The 19,848-nt window shown below is 41.5% G+C and overlaps 1 protein-coding gene across 2 annotated transcripts in view; it reads left to right on the top strand.

Annotated features, from left to right (window-relative positions):
- AMOT (angiomotin) overlaps positions 1–10,397 on the top strand; it is a 59,696-nt gene extending 49,299 nt beyond the window's left edge. For both annotated transcript variants that reach the window (XM_020882801.2, XM_070462228.1), the window contains 4 exons: positions 6,557–6,679; positions 7,596–7,828; positions 8,959–9,663; positions 10,246–10,397. In XM_020882801.2, the coding sequence (XP_020738460.2) occupies positions 6,557–6,679; positions 7,596–7,828; positions 8,959–9,663; positions 10,246–10,343 (1,159 nt within the window). In that variant the 3' untranslated portion in view covers positions 10,344–10,397. The remainder of the gene's footprint in view (positions 1–6,556; positions 6,680–7,595; positions 7,829–8,958; positions 9,664–10,245) is intronic.
- Positions 10,398–19,848: the final 9,451 nt, after the last annotated feature.

Below are 19,848 nucleotides of genomic sequence, written 5' to 3'. Positions count from 1 at the left end.
CCGAATCTGTCTGTGCCCTTTGAGAAGGTCTATATTTGAAGCCCACATTCTCAGTGTCCCTGAGTTCATCACATGTAAGCAGTCACATTCCATTTGGTAAGGGAGAGAAAGTGGCAAGAGGCTTTTTCATTTTTTTTTTGCCTTTTATGTGTTTCCCCTCTTCTCGTTATAAACGTTTATTATTGGTCTTTGGAGGACACTGTGCTCTTATCCAGTTTGTCTGTCTTGCTGCTGTTTGTAATCATCTGTTGGGAAAGAAACAAAAACTAAATTTGAATCAGGAGATGGTGTGTGTTGGAGATACAGGCAGAGCCATGGTCTGGAGTTGGGTAGCTAAGGCAGGCTATAGCATATTGCACCCAGATAGGTCTCTACACAGAAAGTTATTAAAAATCCTGATGTTGTTTTAGCATTCTCCTAAATGCGGTAAGCCAGCAGAGTCTGGCAGTGCTTGCCAGACTTGGGCTGGAGTATGTGTAGAGGGGGCGGTGGATACATTTATTTTTGAGTCCTTCTCTTGCCAAATCAGAGGGAGGTCAGTGCTTAAAAGCTGGACTGGTGGTTTGTAAATCTATTCCCAGTGCTTCAGGAAGATGGCTTATATTTCTCTAATGTGATCTGTCTGTTTTCACATACCCCCTATAAACCTTAAACAAATTGTCTGTGTCTTGATTTTGAGGTCTTCATGGGCTTAAGCTTACCTGTCTTTTTTCTTTCTTCTTCTGAGAACAGTATGCTCAGTATATGCCAGTGTAGTAATAGAGTGCATAGAAGCCGCAGCTATGCTGGAGGATGGTTGAGAAGTTTGTAGGCAGCTTAGAAGCAGAATGAAGCATAATTTTAGCTGCTGGTTCCCAAGAAAACACCTGTGCCCACTATTTGTTCAGAGGTTGTTCAGGAAACCCTAACGATGAAAGGGAGATGAGGGCATTTTTGTCATCTTTGGACAGAAACTTAGAAAGCTAGAGCTCATGAAGGTGTGCTGTGTGAGAAAATGTTGGTGCTGGGACATTTGCTATTGAAACTGACTTCTGAATAGACTCCAGGTCAAAATTCAGGAAAGGTAGGAGGTTGTCATTTGGGGGCCTTATATAAAGAAACTACCCCTTTCCTGCCTGCTTGGAAAGTTTAGAATATGGGGAGAATCCCCTTTCAGATGGATTTCTTTCCAGAGTCTATTGGCTCCCGTAAAAGAGATTTTATTTAAATTGAATTCCTTTAAATCACCAGGTAGAAAGTTTCCATGTAATCATTATTTTCAGTAAAATGTGCATGCTTATCATTTAATGATAAAAAGCAGCCAGTTCCCACCTAGTAGGAACACTTTGTAATAGTTCCCTGGACAAACATTCCATATCTGGACTGTGTACCTTTTGCATGCCTATTAATACAACCCACAGGAGAGATTGAGAGATTGTATTTGAATTCCTGTAAAATGAGAGAATTGGACTAGGTGATTCCTCCAGACCCTTCTATTGCTAAGATTATACTATTTTCCAAATATTTGCATCTTATGCTCTGCCATGGAGATTGGTCTCCTTTTCCTCCTTTCTTTCTTTATGAGATTTCAGATTTGGAAACTGGCATTCAGAAAACTTTATTTCAGAACCTGTGTGCTTTTCTGCCTTCCCTTCCAACTTCTCTTGCCATTTATTTTCTCTCCAATGATTTCACTTTCCCTCCTCCCAATCCTTAATGTATTGACCAAGGTTCTGCTCTTTGCCCCTTTCTGTAGTAAAGCCTTTATATCTTGTTTTCTTTCAGAATAATTTTTAAGTGCCTAGGCTATTGGCTGCAGATGGAAAGTGCTCAACATATTTTTGAGTAATAAAGGAAGGAAAGAAAGGACAAAAAATGAAAGAAGGAGAAAAGAAATGAAAGAAGGACAGAAATGATTTCTCAGTCTACAACTTAAATCCTTAAGTCTAGTGTAACATTGTAATGGCCTGCTTGGTTTCTTCTGTGTATTCTGCTAGTATCCCAAACTTAATATATTCCTAATATAGGTAAATAACAGGTTTCATGATTAGGAATTGTTGCTTTGGTGGTGTCAATGGTAGTTTCAGAATTTTTTTCAATTGAAGTATTAGCTACGTATTTAAAAACTACTCATTTTAAGTGTCTGGTTTGGTGAATGTTGGTAATGATATACAATAATGTAAGATCTTATTGTATATGTATTCACCATCAAAATAGAGGACACATTCTAAAGTGTCCTTATGCCCCTTTAACTCGATCCCTTCCTCCCAAGCCTGACCCCAGACAACATCTGTTCTTTGTCATTGTAAGTTTGCCTTTTCCATTGGGCAAACTTGCAACATTGCCCAACATTGTGGTGACCAAAAAGTTTATTTGTTTTTTCAGAAAATCCTGAATGTCATATTTTTAAAAAGGCCATATAGTATGTACTCTTTTTTAAATTTCTTTCACTCAACATGATTACTCTGAGCTTCCTCTAAAGTTAATGTGTATATTAATAGTCTGTTGCTTTTTTATTGCTGAGTAGTGTTCCATCACATGGATGTACCACACTTTATGCATTCATTTGATGATGGATTTTGAGACTGTTTCCAGTGTTTGGCCACAGTGAATAATAAAATACAGATTTTTAATACAAAAATAGACATCTGTCTTTCCTCAGGTGAGAAGACATTAGGTTTTCTGTTTATACCCATTCTGACACTTTGATTCTATGAAACATCTCTTGTCAAAGGGAAAGCTGTCAATGCAAGAAATCACATGTAGTGTTTACTATAAGATATTCTTTAAGTGCTTTACAATTATTGCTTATCTTAATGATAATTCTTTGAATGAAGTACTAGTTTTCATTCTGTAGACAAGGAAACTGAAGCACAGACAGATGAAAGACTACCCCCAAGATCATACAGCTACTAAAAAGCAGAAGAACCAGGACTTAAATCTACATTTTTGACATCTTAACTGCTGTGCCCCATATAGGATGATTTCAAAGGTGGTGAAATAGGGATTATCCCCTTTCGAGAGTTACTATTTGAGGTTTATTTAGTTTCTTAGACTATTATAAATAATCTCAATAACATAGCCTACATTATAACTTCATATTATTGTGTTCCTAAAGATTCCTCTCTAGATGCCTAATGTAGATGAGGGAAATTACTAGCAAGTAGGAGTTCATCTAAGAAGAACCGATTTGGCAGTGCAGATTTTTAGTTTCAGCTCACAAATGGTGATCTATTTCTGAATAGCAGCAAAAAGATAAAAAGATAACACACCTGATCAACCATGTAACTTATTTCTTTACACTTACTAAATCAGGTTGTTACTATTCTCCAAATGTGCAGTATTTCACATTTATTTGGGACCAAGTACATCTAGGAAAGAGGGAAGTAAAGAAATGGATAGCAGAGGGTAGAAGCTGGTCACACTCGTTATGCATGTCTACCTAATCTTGCATTGTGGAGACCTTTCTCCAGTTCTTCTCAGTTTTTCCTCTCATTCTACCTTCTGTCTTAGTTATCTTGCTCTCTACTCTAGCTTCAAATAGTAACTCTGACATCTCTAAGATTAAAGTTAGAATTTTCAACAACTTGTTGTATATTGTCATGGCTATTCAATAAGATACTTTAACTCCACCGTAACTAAAATCAAAACTCAATGTTTTCCAAAAAAAGAGAGAGAGAGAAAAGTTCTTCTTGGTTTCCTATCACAGAAATAGAGCAGTATGCCATCTTTTTTAGTCATTTGAATTAGAAACAACAAAGTCCTCATTCATTCTTCCGTCTCCCTAACACCCACATTTAAATAGTCTCCAAGTTCTAGCAATTCTGCCTCCTGTAGCCTGTTTCCATTTCCTGTGCACTTCACTGGGTCCCATTTTCAAAATCTGTTGCTGGGATTATAACCTTTCTGACTGGCCTGCCTGATTCTGGTGTTATGGTTCCTTTTATCTCTTCATCACATTTCAGCAGAGATAAAGCTATCTTCCTAAAATACAGCCTGGATTATTTCATTCCCTTTGAAAAGCTCTAATAATCTTCGGTGCCTATTGGAATAAAGTCCAAACTCACTTATGTATTAGTTAATTCTTTACTTTTTTCCCCTCTCCTTGCAAGTTCCCTGCACTCAGGGACTAGTCTTATCCATATCCATTCACTCTCCAGCCTCCCAGGAACTTCAAACACAGTGCTCCACTCATGGCTGAGTTCCCATGTTAAATAAACAAAAGGCTACTACTGATAGGAAAAGATGGCCTTGAAGTTTAAAAGGCCACTAGATGTTTTAATTAGGAGGTCATGGGTGACATTCTAGAAAGCAATGTAAGTAATGTGACAGGGATAACTTTGTCAGACAGAGGAAGGAGAGAGAAGATGATTGAAAGGATAGATCTGGGTTTGGGGTCTGTAGGTTGTCATTTCAAGTCCAGTATCTCTCTACTGGGTACAGTCAGAGTATTGGAAGTTAGCAGGTCAAGTTGCTCCCTCCAGCACTGTGCCTGCTTGCTTTGGCTTAAGCCATTGGCCTGGTAGCCCTGGTCTAGAAGGAAGATTGATGTTGAAGGCCATCCTGGCAGCTCTGTAGGAATTCACTAAGTGCCCCACATTTTCAGGCTCCATTCCTGAGGAGTTCACAGTGTCCATATCAATTAGCTGGCAGAGCTCTGTGTCCCCAAAATGGTCTTTTATGCAATGAAAGTGGCAGGAAGCCAGCACTGGCTCCCCCAGTGACAGACCGCAAACTCAAGTCCCCAGTGTCAGAGCCAGGCCATCACATGGGAACTCTGCACTGCGGGGAACTCCTCCAGGGTCATACCTAGAGCAGGAATTCATTCAACTCATACTCTCTTGTAGGCAATTCTCTTTCTACCTGTACTTTTCTCTCTTAATAATGGATAGTTCTGTTGAGGGATTTTCCTGTGCCTGGCACTGCATGTCTTATATGCATACTTTCATTTTATCCCTCCCCTCTCCCATCCCATGAGATATGGGTATAATTATTATCTCAGTTTTGCATACAAGGAGACTGAAGCTTAGGGCATTTAACCAATTCCTGCGCTCTTAGAGTTTGTTAGTGGCAGAGGACTTGGGAAAGTGGAACTTGACCCTGACGGGGTCTACAGTCAGGGTCTGTGCTCTCAACACTACACAACACTGCTTTCTCTTGCATACTTCGGGACACAGGGGCCATTCCCAGTAGGATTACAAGCAAGTGAACTGCGCTAGGGCAAATGTAGAATTCTGAGATGCTAAAATATTTTGCATTTAGCAAATAATGAAAGCCAATGTGGTCCTTTCCCTTCCTGTTCTCTAATTATGTCACAATTCAGGTACATTGTTTCCACCTCACGTAAAAGGGGCAAGCATTTGGGGGAACTGTAATTTTGCAGAAGCTCTCCAAAGTATCCCAACTTTAATACCAACTTTCTGCCTCTTCATTCCCCTGCCCCTTCACTGCCATCTGCACTGGTCACAGTCTCTAAGCTCTCAGGACATAACTAGCTGCCAGCACAAAAGATGCCTGGAGTTCTCATGCAGATCCTCATTCTCAGAGGAGGTATCACACAGCAGAGCCGGTCATTGTTTTCTCAGCCCATTGTCTGGTTTTCTTTAAAACCAATGTGATTACATCAACATTCTTTCTAATCCCTTTTTCCCTCCAAGTTACTCAAGTAAGATCCAGTTTTCCTCCTCTTCTCTATCACTAGTTCTAAATGAACTAAAGAAAGATGCATGATATCACTCATCAGGAGGATATAGGATTCCCATGTGTCTTTGACTTGCGCTGTTTATATATCAGCCTTATCTATGGGTTACATCCTTTCCCTTTCTCTCCGTTTCTCCCCCCCACCCCTTACTTCTCTCACATACACATACACACACATACTTTTCTCCTTGTTAGTTACTCTTTGAGTTAATGGCCTGAGACACTTCCAGATGGAACATGATGATCCCTCAGGCAGTTGGGACTCTGGCAGGAGACTAGTCAGTTGAGGGGGACTCACTGATTTGGCACTAGAATGTTTCAGATGTAGCTTCGATAGGAGTCAAGTGGCACTGACTCAAAGGCCCTCCATCTCACTCAGTTCCCATGCCCTACCTGAACTGGTCTTGTTGACATGTCTAGAGTTCGTTTTTAGCAAACACTCAGGTAGAGTTACTGCTGTTGAATGTAGCAACAGCAATTTGGTACATGCTCTGACTTCCTTCAGAGTTTTCAGAAAAAAAGTCTAGTTTTTTCCCCTCCATGAGTGTCATGAGAATAAAGTGGGCATTTCTCATATGTAATATAAATACTATAAAGTCAAAATATAAATGTCTCCCTACTGCCCGGCCATGATCTAAAAACTTGAAGGGACTTTCTGCCAGAGGTTTTGGGAGAGTGTCTATGTAGTTCTGAAGGCAAGCCTGTGCACCTCTCATAGAATCCATCACTGATTCACTAAGTCACCCAGAAAGCCACCATTCCTGATAAATTTGATTTCAGTTTAGGACTTTCTGACAATAGGTTTGACTTAGGAGGGAGATAGGATTCATCAATTTTGTTGCCCTCCCATTATCATCACTGCCATTTTCCTTCCCAGGGACACAACAGTCATCAGCCACTCTCCTAATACCAGCTATGACACGGCTCTAGAAGCTCGCATCCAGAAGGAGGAAGAAGAAATCTTGATGGCTAACAAGCGTTGCCTTGACATGGAGGGCAGGTAAAATGCTGATCTGGACTCTGGTGGATCTGCGAGTTGGTGCAGAGACACCAGATAGGTCTATAGGGAAGAGCGAGCATCTTCATTCACTGCAGGGACACCTGATTAGGCAACCTCCTCCACCCCTTCCCCGCTCCCAGCCTGTGATTTAGGATTTGAGATGGAATGACCTTTACCTCGATTATTCTAACTCTGGAATTCCAAGTAATATTGCTTTCCTCATTGTCCTTGGTAATTGCTTTCCATAGGCCCTCTGCCAGAATTTAATTGTTAGTATTTGAACTCTGGGGTATTCTTTCTAGGACTGCACCTTAACTCTGTGGTGCAGTAAAGTGCCTGGCAAAAGAGCATCCACTCAAACTGGGAGATAGGGTATCTGATGTCTCTCATAAGCTCATGGTCACTTACTTATTAGCCCAAGTTGTAACCCATTCTTAGAAGTTCTCATCGACTGACTCATCATTTCCATTGACTCAGATTCTTATCTGTGGTACCCACTGCATCAGTTTACTCTCTCATATACAGCCTTTCTTTTCACAGATGCTTTTTCTTTGGCTTCCTAAGGTTTAAGCAATAACTCCTGGATGTTCTGCTGTGCCCATTTGGGTGTGTGTTAAAAATTGTTGCAAGACACTGTCTCTTGTCTTACAACTCAGAAATAAGTAGACCACCCCTTAGTTGAAAAGATAATGGGGAACCTCCCTGGTGGTCCAGTGGTTGAGAATCTGCACTTCCACTGCAGGGGCCACAGATTCAATCCCTGGTTGGGGAACTAAGATCCCCATACCATGGCAGCATGGCCAGCCAAAAAGATTTTTTAGAAAAAGAAAACAGAAGCTCAAGTCCATGCAGGTAGTGAGATCAGAACCTAGAGGTGGCAACAATGTTTTATATGTTTTTTGTCTTTGTCTCTTAGGATTAAGACCCTCCATGCCCAGATTATTGAGAAGGATGCCATGATCAAAGTACTCCAGCAGCGTTCCCGGAAGGAGCCAAGTAAGACAGAGCAGCTGTCATCCATGCGGCCAGCAAAGTCTCTGATGTCCATTTCCAATGCTGGATCAGGCTTGCTCTCCCATTCTTCAACCCTGACTGGCACCCCCATCATGGAAGAGAAGCGGGATGACAAGAGCTGGAAGGGGAGCCTAGGTAATGACAGTAAAGACAGCAGATTAAAGTGACGTGTTTAGAGAGAACCCTGACTTGGATACATGCCCACATGGCAATGAGAAGGAGTGATGGTCTTGATTCTAGAGAGGAAGATACACCAGGTTCAGTTTTGTCATCCTGAGAGGCTAACTGCATCTTTAGTAGACAGTGTGAAGTATCACTGAGAGAACACTGGCTAAAGCCACAGGCTGATAAGAATCCCAAGTTCTCTTTGGGAAGGAAGATAACGTCAATTTCCTCTTAAAAATTCTCAGCTTTGGCTTTTGCCACGTGGAACCTTTTGGCTTTGTCCAAAGCCCATGTGGCTTTTGTGTCATTTAACATTTCAAAATTCCAGCTTTTTCTGTGTCCTTTCCTCCCATATAATAGGAGGACGCAGAGTTCTAGTTAACCTAAGTGGAGCTGGGTGGCAGGTTTTTGTTACCAGAATGTTCTGAGAACAGAATGTACTTTTTCATTCCATTCCTGTCCATTCCTTCCTCTCTATTCAAAACCCCAGAACTTTTGTGGATACCGCGAGGCACATTTTTTTAGAGCCTGAGGAAACAAGCTCTTTATATTTTTTTATTTTAGCTCTTTTTGTTGCTTCTAATACCTCTCTTGGTCCTCTGACACTTGCAGTGTCCTTTGGTTAGAGTAGGTATTTGGGGGACCATGGTCAGGATGAGAGCCTTAGATCATGCGATTACTATCACACCCATTTGTGACCCACAGAATCCTTGCCTCAGTCCTTTTCAGCTGTCTGCTAATGGCTAGTGTCAGTTACAAGTGGAACCAAGCAGAAGCATTCTGACAGCTTGTTGGAAATCAATCACCATTGGAAAATAAATCAAAACAGATACCCAGGACACATAAAGGTTTAATATGTTGTGCTGGGAGTTAGAGAACGAAAACCAGAAGGGATCTGCCCAGTCTGAAAGAAACTTTGAGCCAGCCCTGGTGGGAGGTGCCTGACAAACTGATTCCCCGGTTCACTGGAGGCACAAGGAAAGAATTTGGAGCTGTTCCTATTTCCTCCTGAACCTCCTGCAAGGAAGAAAGAAGAGGTTATCAGGTGTCTATTGGAATAGCCTATAGTGTTCTAAGTTCTCTCCTCCTTTTCTTGGTAGGTATTCTCCTGGGTGGAGACTACCGTGTGGAGTCAGTTCCTTCCACCCCTTCGCCTGTGCCGCCCTCGACTCCCCTGCTGTCGGCTCACTCCAAGACAGGCAGCCGGGACTGCAGCACCCAAACGGAACGGGGAGTAGAATCCAACAAAACCAACACTGTAGCTCCCATCTCTGTTCCTGCTCCAGTTGCTGCTGCCGCAGCCGCTGCCACCACTGCCAGCAACACCACCACCATGGTAGCTGCTACTCCAGTGGCTGTTGCTGCTCCAGCCACTGCTGCCACCACCGCCCCGTCTCCAGCAACTGCTGCTGCTACTCTGGCTGCTGCTGTTTCTCCAGCTGCCGCCGCAGCTCCAATTCCAGCTACTGCCTCTGCTGTCACGGCTACTGTTGTTGCTCCTGCTGCCGCCGCCACCACCGCCACCAACGCCGCCGCCGCCACCACCACCACCATTCAGGTTGCTCCAGCTGCTCCGGCTCTGGTTCCAGCTCCAGCTCCGACTCCGGTTCCGGCTCCAGCAGCAGCTCAGGCTTCTGCTGCGGCTCAGACTCAGGCACCAACTCCAGCTCCGGCTGCGGCTGCTCCTCCAGCTCCAACTCCAGCTCCAGCTTTGGCTCAGGCTGAGGCTCCTGCAAGTCCAGCCGCCGGTTCTGGACCACGCCGTTTGTCTACACCAAGCCTGAGCTGCAATCCGGATAAGCCAGGTAAGGATTCTCTGGGTCAGGTAGCTGGGGGTTTTGCCCTCAGTTATGGATTGGTGGGTTGGCCTGATGTGTAGGCACAGTTGATCATGTGGGCTGGGCTTTTCAAGTGCTAAAGTGGATTCATCAGAAGAGATGAGGGCAGAGAGTCTGTCAAGGACTTCTCCGGGACAGGATTGGGGATGAGGCAAGGTCATTCTCCAGGTAACAGTAAATGCTCAGGTGAACAAGATGCTGAGGGTAGTGGGCCAATCTTACTTTGCCACAGGCAAATATGGGCTCTAAAGCCATTTCTCAAATTTTGAGTGTTTCTGAGCTGCCAACGCAGGGGGTGTGAGTTCGATCCCTGGTAGAGGAATTAAGATCCCACATACTACACAGTGTGGCTAAAACCTTTTTTTTTTTTTAAAAACAAAAAATGAGGATGTATACCTATGGCTGATTCATGTTGATGTATGGCAGAAACCAATACAATATTGTAAAGCAATTACCCTTCAATTAAAAATAAATAATTTTTTAAATGAGGATAAAATGTGAGTTTTCACCTTGTCCCTAAGTGTTTTCTAAACCTTTATTTCCATTTAGATGGCTCTGTTTTTCACTCCAACACTCTGGAAAGAAAAACTCCTGTTCAGATCCTGGGACAAGAGCCTGATACAGAGATGGTGGAATATCTCATCTAAACAGTTGAATCAAGAGCTGCAGTGTATCAGCAAGAATGCTTTTAATCATTCTTCCCTTTTGTTTGTTCTTATTTTGAGGGTGAGGACAAGGGTTGGGGGAGGGGATTTTTTTAAAGGAACTTTTTATTGAATCAACATAGTACTTAGGTGATACCATACGAACTCCAGTCTGTTTTGGTACCCTTAGGGAGTACCTCTAAAGCCAGATCCATTCGAATGTGCTCTAAAGTTTATTGTTTGGGTTTATACAACTACTAGGACTGTTAATAGCTGGATATACATCAATGTTCTCAACGTGCTGAAATTTGTTTCGCATTTCCATATTCCAGATCATTCTTTTATAGAAGAGCACAGTATGTTTGGAAGACAGTGTGTAACATGTAGTTCAGAAGTGGGAAGCCAGAGAGGATTGAGGTGCTGTTTTGTATGGTTACCACTTAGGCAGCATCCAGAGAGAGCTCTTGCTTTGGGCTCATGAAAAGGAATAGTTTTAGAAGCTGTGTAAACTGGAGAAAAGGTAGGGAGTATTGGGGTGCGGAAGGGTGCTGGAGTTAATTTCCCCCTCCCAATTTCCCAGCTACTCTGGGCCAGGAGATTGTGTTTATTTTTTATTTCAGTGGTGCTTTGGAAGTGGGTTCTTTTGGTTCCCTTCATGGAGGTTCATACATTCATATATATACTCTGGAGTAATTTATGCATTTGGATAATTAATATATTGCTTTCAGATGCTAGGAGAGTAAATTAGCTGAGTGATGCACAACTTCTCTCTTAGGGAGTTAGACCATCTGAGGCCTTGATGGACAGTTGCATGAGGTGCTGTATGCAGACTTGTGTAGTCTGTGTGGAGCCAGGAACACAGCTTGCTTGCCTTTCCTGAGACCAAGCTGCTTAGTGTTTATTTCTTCTACAGCACAAATTCACTGGCTGTGTCACCAGTCTCAAATTGCTAATCATTGGCAAAATGAGGAAGCATTTTTGTTGACAGGTTGAAGGCTTTGAAGTTCTGGTGACTGCGTTGAAATAACTCCTGTTGTTTTCCCAAATTCTGCACATACGTCTTAAAAGACAAGTTTGGCTCTCACCTCCAGTGGAATAGCATCAGAAGCCCAAAGTACTGTGCTGCAGTCAGGGGAGAGGGGGCTGCAGCACTATTCTCAGCTACCTCTTCTCACTGCCAGTGACTCCATCTTTGAACACCTTTGGAGAGTAGCAGGAAACACACATGTGGGCAGGGACCAACAAGGCCATAGCCCAAGCTTTGCCTTTGTGCTGCCTCTAGGGACACAGAAGGGCTGTCTGTTGCCACAGGTCTCTGCTGTGTGTCACTTCTCTGCCCTTCATTAAGGTGACAGATCCACAGACAATGTCATTAAGATCAGTTTTCAGGGGTATTGGGTGGGGGGTGAGGGAAGGAAGGGAGGTGTTAGATAAGGGTGGGGGGGATAGGGGTTTGGGGATGTGTTAGCTAGAAACCAGATTAATAGAAGAGTAGGCCTGATATATTACATTGTGAGGCATAGTGGCTGGAAGGAACTTTAGCGATATAGCCCTACCCCCTCATTTTAGTAATGAGGAATCTGAGACCTGGAGAGGTTAAGTGACTTTTTCAAGACCACACACTATAGCTTTCCACTCTGCCAGTTACCATCCTTATTTTGGGAAACATTTTTTCTTTACAAAATGCCCCAGTTTAAGAAGAAACACCAACATGGTCCAGGGCACATGCGTTTTGGACAATGTCCCTGGCTCCAGTAATTTGTCCAACGTTTTGAATTCCTTGCTTCTCCTGCAGTGCCTTTTGCAAGGTTTTTGCTTTCCTGATCCTTATTTTAACAGAGTCACGTGAAACATCCCCCTAAGAAATCAACCTCACCTCTTCTCTTGCTATGGGTTTGGGTATCAGATCATTTTACAGGGTTCCTCTGTGAATGTAGGAATGGCATATTTAACAACATTTTTGTATTGTTCCTCAAAGGAATTATTTTGTCTGTAGTGAGGGAGAGACAGGAGGGAAGGTGATGTGACTTTTCAGCCAGTCTTGACTGCAATTTTCAAAAATGAAATGATCATCCTACACAAGTCCTCAGTCATCAACTGAATCCCAAATAGAAATTAAAAGTGCAGTTGTGTTAATACTCACTCATACTACCATTTAGTCATGGGGGGAAACCCTCACATAATAGAAGCAACAAGTAGCAAACCTCAGGACTGCTACTTTCTATTCAAATAAATAGAAAAGAAAAAGAAGAAACCAACATTTCATCTACTCCTTTCATGATTATGACACATTGCCAAGTTTTTGCTAGCTCTGGGAGCCATCGTTTTAATCACATTTTGTAAGGTGACAAATGTCATACATTCCACACTGTGTGGCAGCCATCTCTTTAGACTCCTATATTTTGAGGAAAAGAGGAAGTTCTTGGCCAACTACTATTTTGAACTTTTTAACAACTTCTCTGCCCCCTCACACCAGAGGGAGTCCCTTTTGGCTCAGTTTTTAATCCCAGGTAATTTGCTAAAGTAATACGGAACATCTAAGAGATGGAAGAAGTCCATGTCAGTGTTTTCTGTTTACTGGGAGGATAGATCCAGCCTTTTCAGAAAATCTCTAATAGGTGTAATTTTAAAAATTCAGGTTTATGGGAGAAATCTCAAGTTAGCCACCTTTTCATGATTGTGTGGAAGTAATAACATTTGGGGGATTCTTATGGACTCCCACTTATCTATGCATTTTACTGGCACCTCAGGACAGGAGGGTGACCTTGTTGTCTTAACTTGTACTGCCTGGTGGTCTCTGGGGACCTTCTGAGTCAGTTGTATACCAATGTCCCGTGTACAGAAAAACTTCATTAGAATAAACATTACTTGATATAAAATTCCTATTAACAATTTTTTATTAAATAAAACTAGCTTGAGCTGTCTTTTAAGACCATGTATCTGATTATTGTTTTAATGAAGGATTTATTCTCAATGCTGCTTTTGAGCTTCAGGACAACAGGATAGTGGGAATCTAAAATATCTGATGTCATCTGCCATAGGAAACACACCAAGAGCCCAGTTGTGCATTCTTTTTCTTGTTACAGAGTGGGTGGGGACACCAGTTGGGAAACGAACAAACTGACTGTGCAGACTACTTTTTTATCAAGAGCCTAACCACTCATAATTCGGCAGCTTTAAGTGTATACATATGCACTAACTTTTATAAATGATATTCTCTTGTCTGTTAGCCATGCAATCTCATTATCTCAATTGCTCATTCACATTTGGAATGTGTTACTTAAAATGTGTGCAATCTTGCTGAACATGTTTTCAAAGGAAGGCATCAGCTATGGGCTAATTGCCACCAATTTCGGCCCGCCATGATCCTTGGAAATATATCTTCCGAGTACCATCCATCATCAGTTAGACAAGTGTTGGGAGTTTGTTTATTTTTCTCTGGTAGCAACAATGGGTTACGTGGAGCCATCAAACCTCCTTCTGGACTCCCTTGTGATTGATGGCATGTGTTTGCAGAATGGATAGCTGAGGTTGGCAGATGGCTGGACAGGAATCACCTTTGATTTAAAATGTATGTGGCCCCATAATGATGGAGACCCTGTTCTGTAATCAACTGAGCTAGTTCCAATAAAGTTAAACAGGTTTGAATCCACTTTGTGCCTATCTTTTCACTGATAATAAAGTTAGCTATTTTAAAATGCAATACTGTGTGGAAAATGCTTTGGTGTTTACCCAGAAGGGGCTTTATTTATGCTGTATCAGTGATTACTTTCAGTTCAGTGTCCAGTGAAATTACCTTTGAAGGGCAGCATGTGGCAGACTTTGCATTTGTTTAAAGTATGGAATATGATTATAAAGTATTAAAACAACATCACCATGGGCCACATGGTCTAACCAGTTCCTTTATATATTCAGGCAGCATATATTAAAAGCTTTGCATCTTTTTATCTCCTGATTCCAAGGGATAAAATGATGGCCACCCAAAGCAGAGAATTCATCCTTGGGTTAGCATTTTGGAAGGCTCCTTGATGTTCCTTTTGTACCCTTGTTCTTATGCCAATTCATCAGTTTTGGTTGAGGGAGCTTGTTATTAAAAGCAAATCAAACCCACAAACAAGTTGGCTCTTTTCACTGAAAATGTTAAAGCTGCCTTTACACTGCCCTCTCTGTGCCTCCTCTTTACCTTCGAGTCCCAGCCTGACCTGAGAGGACAAGATCCCCACAGGCTTTGAAATGGCAGTTTTCACAGTGACATTGGGCATGTTGAGTGGTGCAGAATGGATAGGGAGAAGATATAGAGTTCATTCCATTCTAAATTTTATTTTTTTATTAAATTGGGCTGAATTCCCTCTATGATGAGTGCTTTAAAAACTGTATGTGTGAAAACCCACTCCTCTTTTTCAGGACAAAGAAGATAGTATTAAAGTTAACCACACCTTCTTCAAAGTTTTGTGAAGCATTCCTTTCAGACATATGTCTAGTTCTTACTGAGCAGTCATTTGTGGACAGAAAAAGAAGGCGTTCCTTCAAAAGTGACTAAGATCACATTGTAAGAGCATGTATACATATTATTAGTATTTTTTTAATTGGAGAATAATTGCTTTACAATGTTGTGTTAGTTTCTGCTGTACAACAATGTGAATCAGCTATAAGTATACATATATCCCCTCCCTCTTGAGCCTTCCTCCCACCCTCCCATCCCACCCATCTAGGTCATCACAGAGCACCGAGCTGAGTTACCTGGGCTATACAGCAGCTTTAATATCCAGTATTATAAACAGTCTTCTTATCTGTGTGATACTGCACCTTCCATCCTGTGGGCCTCCTCCACCATAATAAGCAATCTGCTCTATCTATATGAATTACACACTGCAGGAAGTTACACACTGTAACTGTATGAGTTACACACCTGCTTCTCACCTTCACTACCTCCATCTGATCCTACAGGTCGGCTTTTATTGGAAAAAAAAAGTGCAAGTGACTGGATCTTGGGATAGTTTCTACATGGATTGGCAATCACTCTGGTATTTAAAGGAAGATCCCTGAATAACAGGACTTGGTTTCTAAAGAAAAAAATGCTCCCCACAGCACCACCATTTCATACCACATCCAAGTACTCACCGCTCAGATGCACAAACTGGCCAAGCCCAGGGTATTTATTTTGGCTCCCATGTATCGTTCATTTGCCTATTGCTTCTACCATTGGTTTTAGGCATGTGGGAGTTGCTGAATAACTACATATTCAGTTCAGTTTAGTCACTCAGTTGTGTCTGACTCTTTGTGACCCCATGGACTGCAGCACACCAGGCCTCCCTGTCCATCACCAACTCCCGGAGTCTACCCAAACCCACATCCATTGAGTTGGTGATGCCATCCAACCATCTCATCCTCTGTCATCCCCTCCTCCTCCTGCCTTCAATCTTTCCCAGCATCAGGGTCTTTTCAAATGAGGCTCTTTGCATCAGGTGGCCAAAGTATTGGGATTTCAGCTTTAACATCAGTCCTTCCAATGAACACTCAGGACTGATCTTCGGGATGAACTGGTTGGATCTTCTTGCAGTCCAAGGGACTCTCAAGAGTCTTCTCCAACATCACACTTCAAAAGCATCAATTCTTCAGTGCTCAGCTTTCTTTATAGTCCAACTCTCATACCCATACATGACTACTGGAAAAACCATAGCCTTGACCAGACGGACATTTGTTGGCAAAGTAATGTCTCTGCTTTTTAATACTCTGTCTAGGTTAGTCATAACTTTCCTTCCAAGGAGTAAGCATCTTTTAATTTCATGGCTGCAGTCACCATCTGCAGTGATTTTGGAGCCCCCCAAAATAAAGTTTCTCACTGTTTCCATTGTTTCCCCATCTATTTGCCATGAAGTGATGGGACCGGATGCCATGATCTTAGTTTTCTGAATGTTGAGCTTTAAGACAACTTTTTCATTCTCCTCTTTCACTTTCATCAAGAGGCTCTTTAGTTCTTCACTTTCTGCCATAAGGGTGGTGTCATCTACATATCTGAGGTTATTGATATTTCTCCCAGCAATCTTGATTCCAGCTTGTGCTTCTTCCAGCCCAGCATTTCTCATGATGTACTCTGCATATAAGTTAAATAAGCAGGGTGACAATATACAGCCTTGATGTACTCCTTTTCCTATTTGGAACCAGTCTGTTGTTCTTGTCCCATTCTACTGTTGCTTCCTGACCTGCATACAGATTTCTCAAGTGGCAGGTCAGGTGGTCTGGTATTCCCATCTCTTTCAGAATTTTCCAGTTTATTGTGATCCACACAGTCAAAGGCTTTGGCATAGTCAATAAAGCAAAAGTAGATGTTTTTCTGGAACTCTTGCTTTTTTGATGATCCAGCAGATATTGACAATTTAATCTCTGAATCCTCTGCCTTTTCTAAAACCAGCTTGAAGATCTGGAAGTTCATGGTTCATGTATTCTGAAGCCTGGCTTGGAGAATTTTGAGCATTACTTTACTAGCATGTGAGATGAGTTAGATGTTGCCATTATGTACAAGGCCCCAAAGTTTCATAAAACACAGTCCATGATTCTAGTTTATTAGAGAAAACCACACACACACACACACACACACACACACACACAGATTTACAATTCATTGTGATATATGAAATACAAAAACTGAACAAGATACAAAATTGGTGCAAAGGAGGGAATGATTGTTGGAATGGAACAAAGAGTATATGTGTGGGGGAAGAAGTAAGTTGAGCTTTGAAGGATGTACAGGTGTTAACCTGGTGAGCTAGAGGGTGGGAACAAACATTAAGCGCAAAAGAAATAGCATGTACAAAGGCAATCTCACTTTGTCAGACCTGCAACCAAGTGAAGACTATGTTTCCAAGATCCAAGTCCCTAGAGAACTTCTCTGAATTTTAATAATCTCTTATTGGAAATTTAAAAACTCATTTAATTAAGTGGTAGAACATACTAGTTCAGAAGTCAAAAGAACATGGAGTTCTAGTCCTAAATCTGCTGCTAAACAGATGTTTACCTTTGGATAAATCCCTTAACAGGATCAGAGAAGTTAAATGCAATAATTTATCAGTAAAATGCAGATGAATACTTGTCCCTGTGGGTCTCGTAGAGAGGAGATAAAACCTTCACAAAGTGAGACCATGGGGAAAATGCAAGGCAAAAGGATAGGCTGAATCTATAAAGATGAGGCAGCTTATTTAACTTTTATCAAAGAAAAATTCAAACTCACACAAAAACAGAATAGTGGAAGGCACTTCCACATCACCATTACTGGATTTCAGCAATTATCAACATGTGGCAAATCTTGCTTCATTTTTAACTCCCACCCATCCACCCTATAGACTTCCTGGTGGCTCAGACGGTAAAATGTCTGCCTACAATGCAGGAGACCCGGGTTCAATCCCTGGGTGGGGAAGATCCCCTGGAGAAGGAAATGGCAACCCACTCCAGTACTCTTGCCTGGAAAATCCCATGGGAGGAGCCTGGTAGGCTACAGTCCATGGGGTCACAAAGAGTCGGACACGACTGAGAGACTTCACTTAATCCACCCTATATAATTTTGAAGCACATCCCAGACATCATAGCATTTTATCCAAAAATATTTTCATATACATAAGATGAAATTTTTAATAATGAAAAATTTCAAGTGCTACTCCTGGAACCAAAGTGTATAACCCACCAAACAAACAAAATGATACCGTATGACAAAACCCACTGCAATGTTGTGAAGTAATTAGCCTCCAACTAACAAAAATAAATGAAAAAAAAAAAAAAAAACCAAAATGATACCACATTTGTGCTTCTTTGCTTTACAAATCTTGTCTGTTTGATCCCATAACTCCTGCTTCAAACTGACACTTAAAATTCTCAAAAGTAGAGGGGTTCATTCTCCCACAATTCACATATCAAACGGGAGAGGGTTTTTTTTTTGTTTTTCTTTTTAAACTTTTTATTTTGTATTGGGGTATAGCTGATTAACAATGTTGTGATAGTTTCAAGTGCACAGGGAAGATAATTTCTTTAAAGGCTGCCCAATGCAGGGTCTAAGCTATTAGTCTTCCTTCACTCATATAAAAATCTCTAGCTCCTTTAAAGTCCTTGTCATCCAGCTATCCCTCATTTACTCTCATTTACCAATTTGGTCACTATCCTAAGTGTGATGATGACTTTGGTCCCTGGATCACAGTTGTCCTCTCCAGCTCCACAGACCCCCACATCCATTCCACTCGAGTCCGCTGTGCCTACCGCTAACCCAGACCTTGGCATCCTGCAGAACTCCTCCACTGTGGAAATCACATACACCAGGACCCCACTCTCTGGCCACAGTCTCCCATCCTCCCAGTTCCCCTACTCCCACTCTATCTGCCCTTTGACTTCCAAGAGACCATAAAGTCCTTTGATGTCCCCATTTCCTCTTAGGCTTTTAGCCTTGACCTACTTTGACCTATCTGAACCTCATACTCAATCACCTGAATCCTCAAATCATTCATAACCCCTTAAAATATCGATCATTCATCACAAGCCTGGAACTCACAAGTCATCTTTGAGCCTCTCTTTCCCTCATAGTGCTAAGTCACTTCAGTCGTGTCCAACTCTGCGACCCCATGGACTGTAGCCCTCCAGGCTCCTCTGTCCATGGGATTCTCCAGGCAAGAATACTGGAGTGGGTTGCCATGCCCTCCTCCAAGGGATCTTCCTGACCCAGGGATCGAACCCATGTCTCTTTACATCTCCTGTATTGGCAGGTGGGTTCTTTACCACTAGTGCCACCTGGGAAGCCCCTCTCCCTCACAGCTGATATCCAGTTCATCACTGATCCTCACAAATAACGAAACTCATTCACTATGCTCCAACTCTATTGTCAGCAACCTATTTCAAGCTATTATTATCCTTCATTATCATGCTATTTCAATAGCATAATTTATATATTTATTTTTTAAATTATGAAAGTATGATAACACATTTACAGGAGACTTGGAAAATACAGAACAAAGTTACATATAGTTCCACTATATATTACAATTATTTTTTAAGTAGATAAATTAAGATTTTTAGTTGGAGTTTCAATATCAAACTCTCAAAAATTAATAGAATGAATGTACAGAAAAGTAGGATATAGTAGACCTGAAAAGCACTATGAACCAATTCAACATAATTAGGATTTATACAATTTTCACACAACAGCAGAATACAAATTCTACTAAAGTTCCCATAGACTATAACCAGGAGTCACTGGAATATATCAAAGAACGTAAAACAAGGTACAAACAGTTTCATGGTCTAAAAGCATAATTTTTGTGTGTGTTTTTAAAAAGTTTATTTTTCATGCTTATTTTAGAGAATTATTTAAATTTCTTAATACAATCTGTTGTTATTTTTATAGAATGCAAATATCTCCTTAAAGTATATACTTCATTTTATTTTTTTATTAATTTTTGTTGGAGTATACTTGCTTTATAATGTTAACTGATCTGTCATGCTCATTCTTGTTTTACCCCTTTATTATATC

Source organism: Odocoileus virginianus, unplaced genomic scaffold, assembly GCF_023699985.2.
Source record: "Odocoileus virginianus isolate 20LAN1187 ecotype Illinois unplaced genomic scaffold, Ovbor_1.2 Unplaced_Scaffold_1, whole genome shotgun sequence".
NCBI classification, from domain to species: domain Eukaryota; kingdom Metazoa; phylum Chordata; class Mammalia; order Artiodactyla; family Cervidae; genus Odocoileus; species Odocoileus virginianus.
Note: the sequence above shows the minus strand (reverse complement) of the source record. Positions and strands in the feature narration are given on the sequence as shown.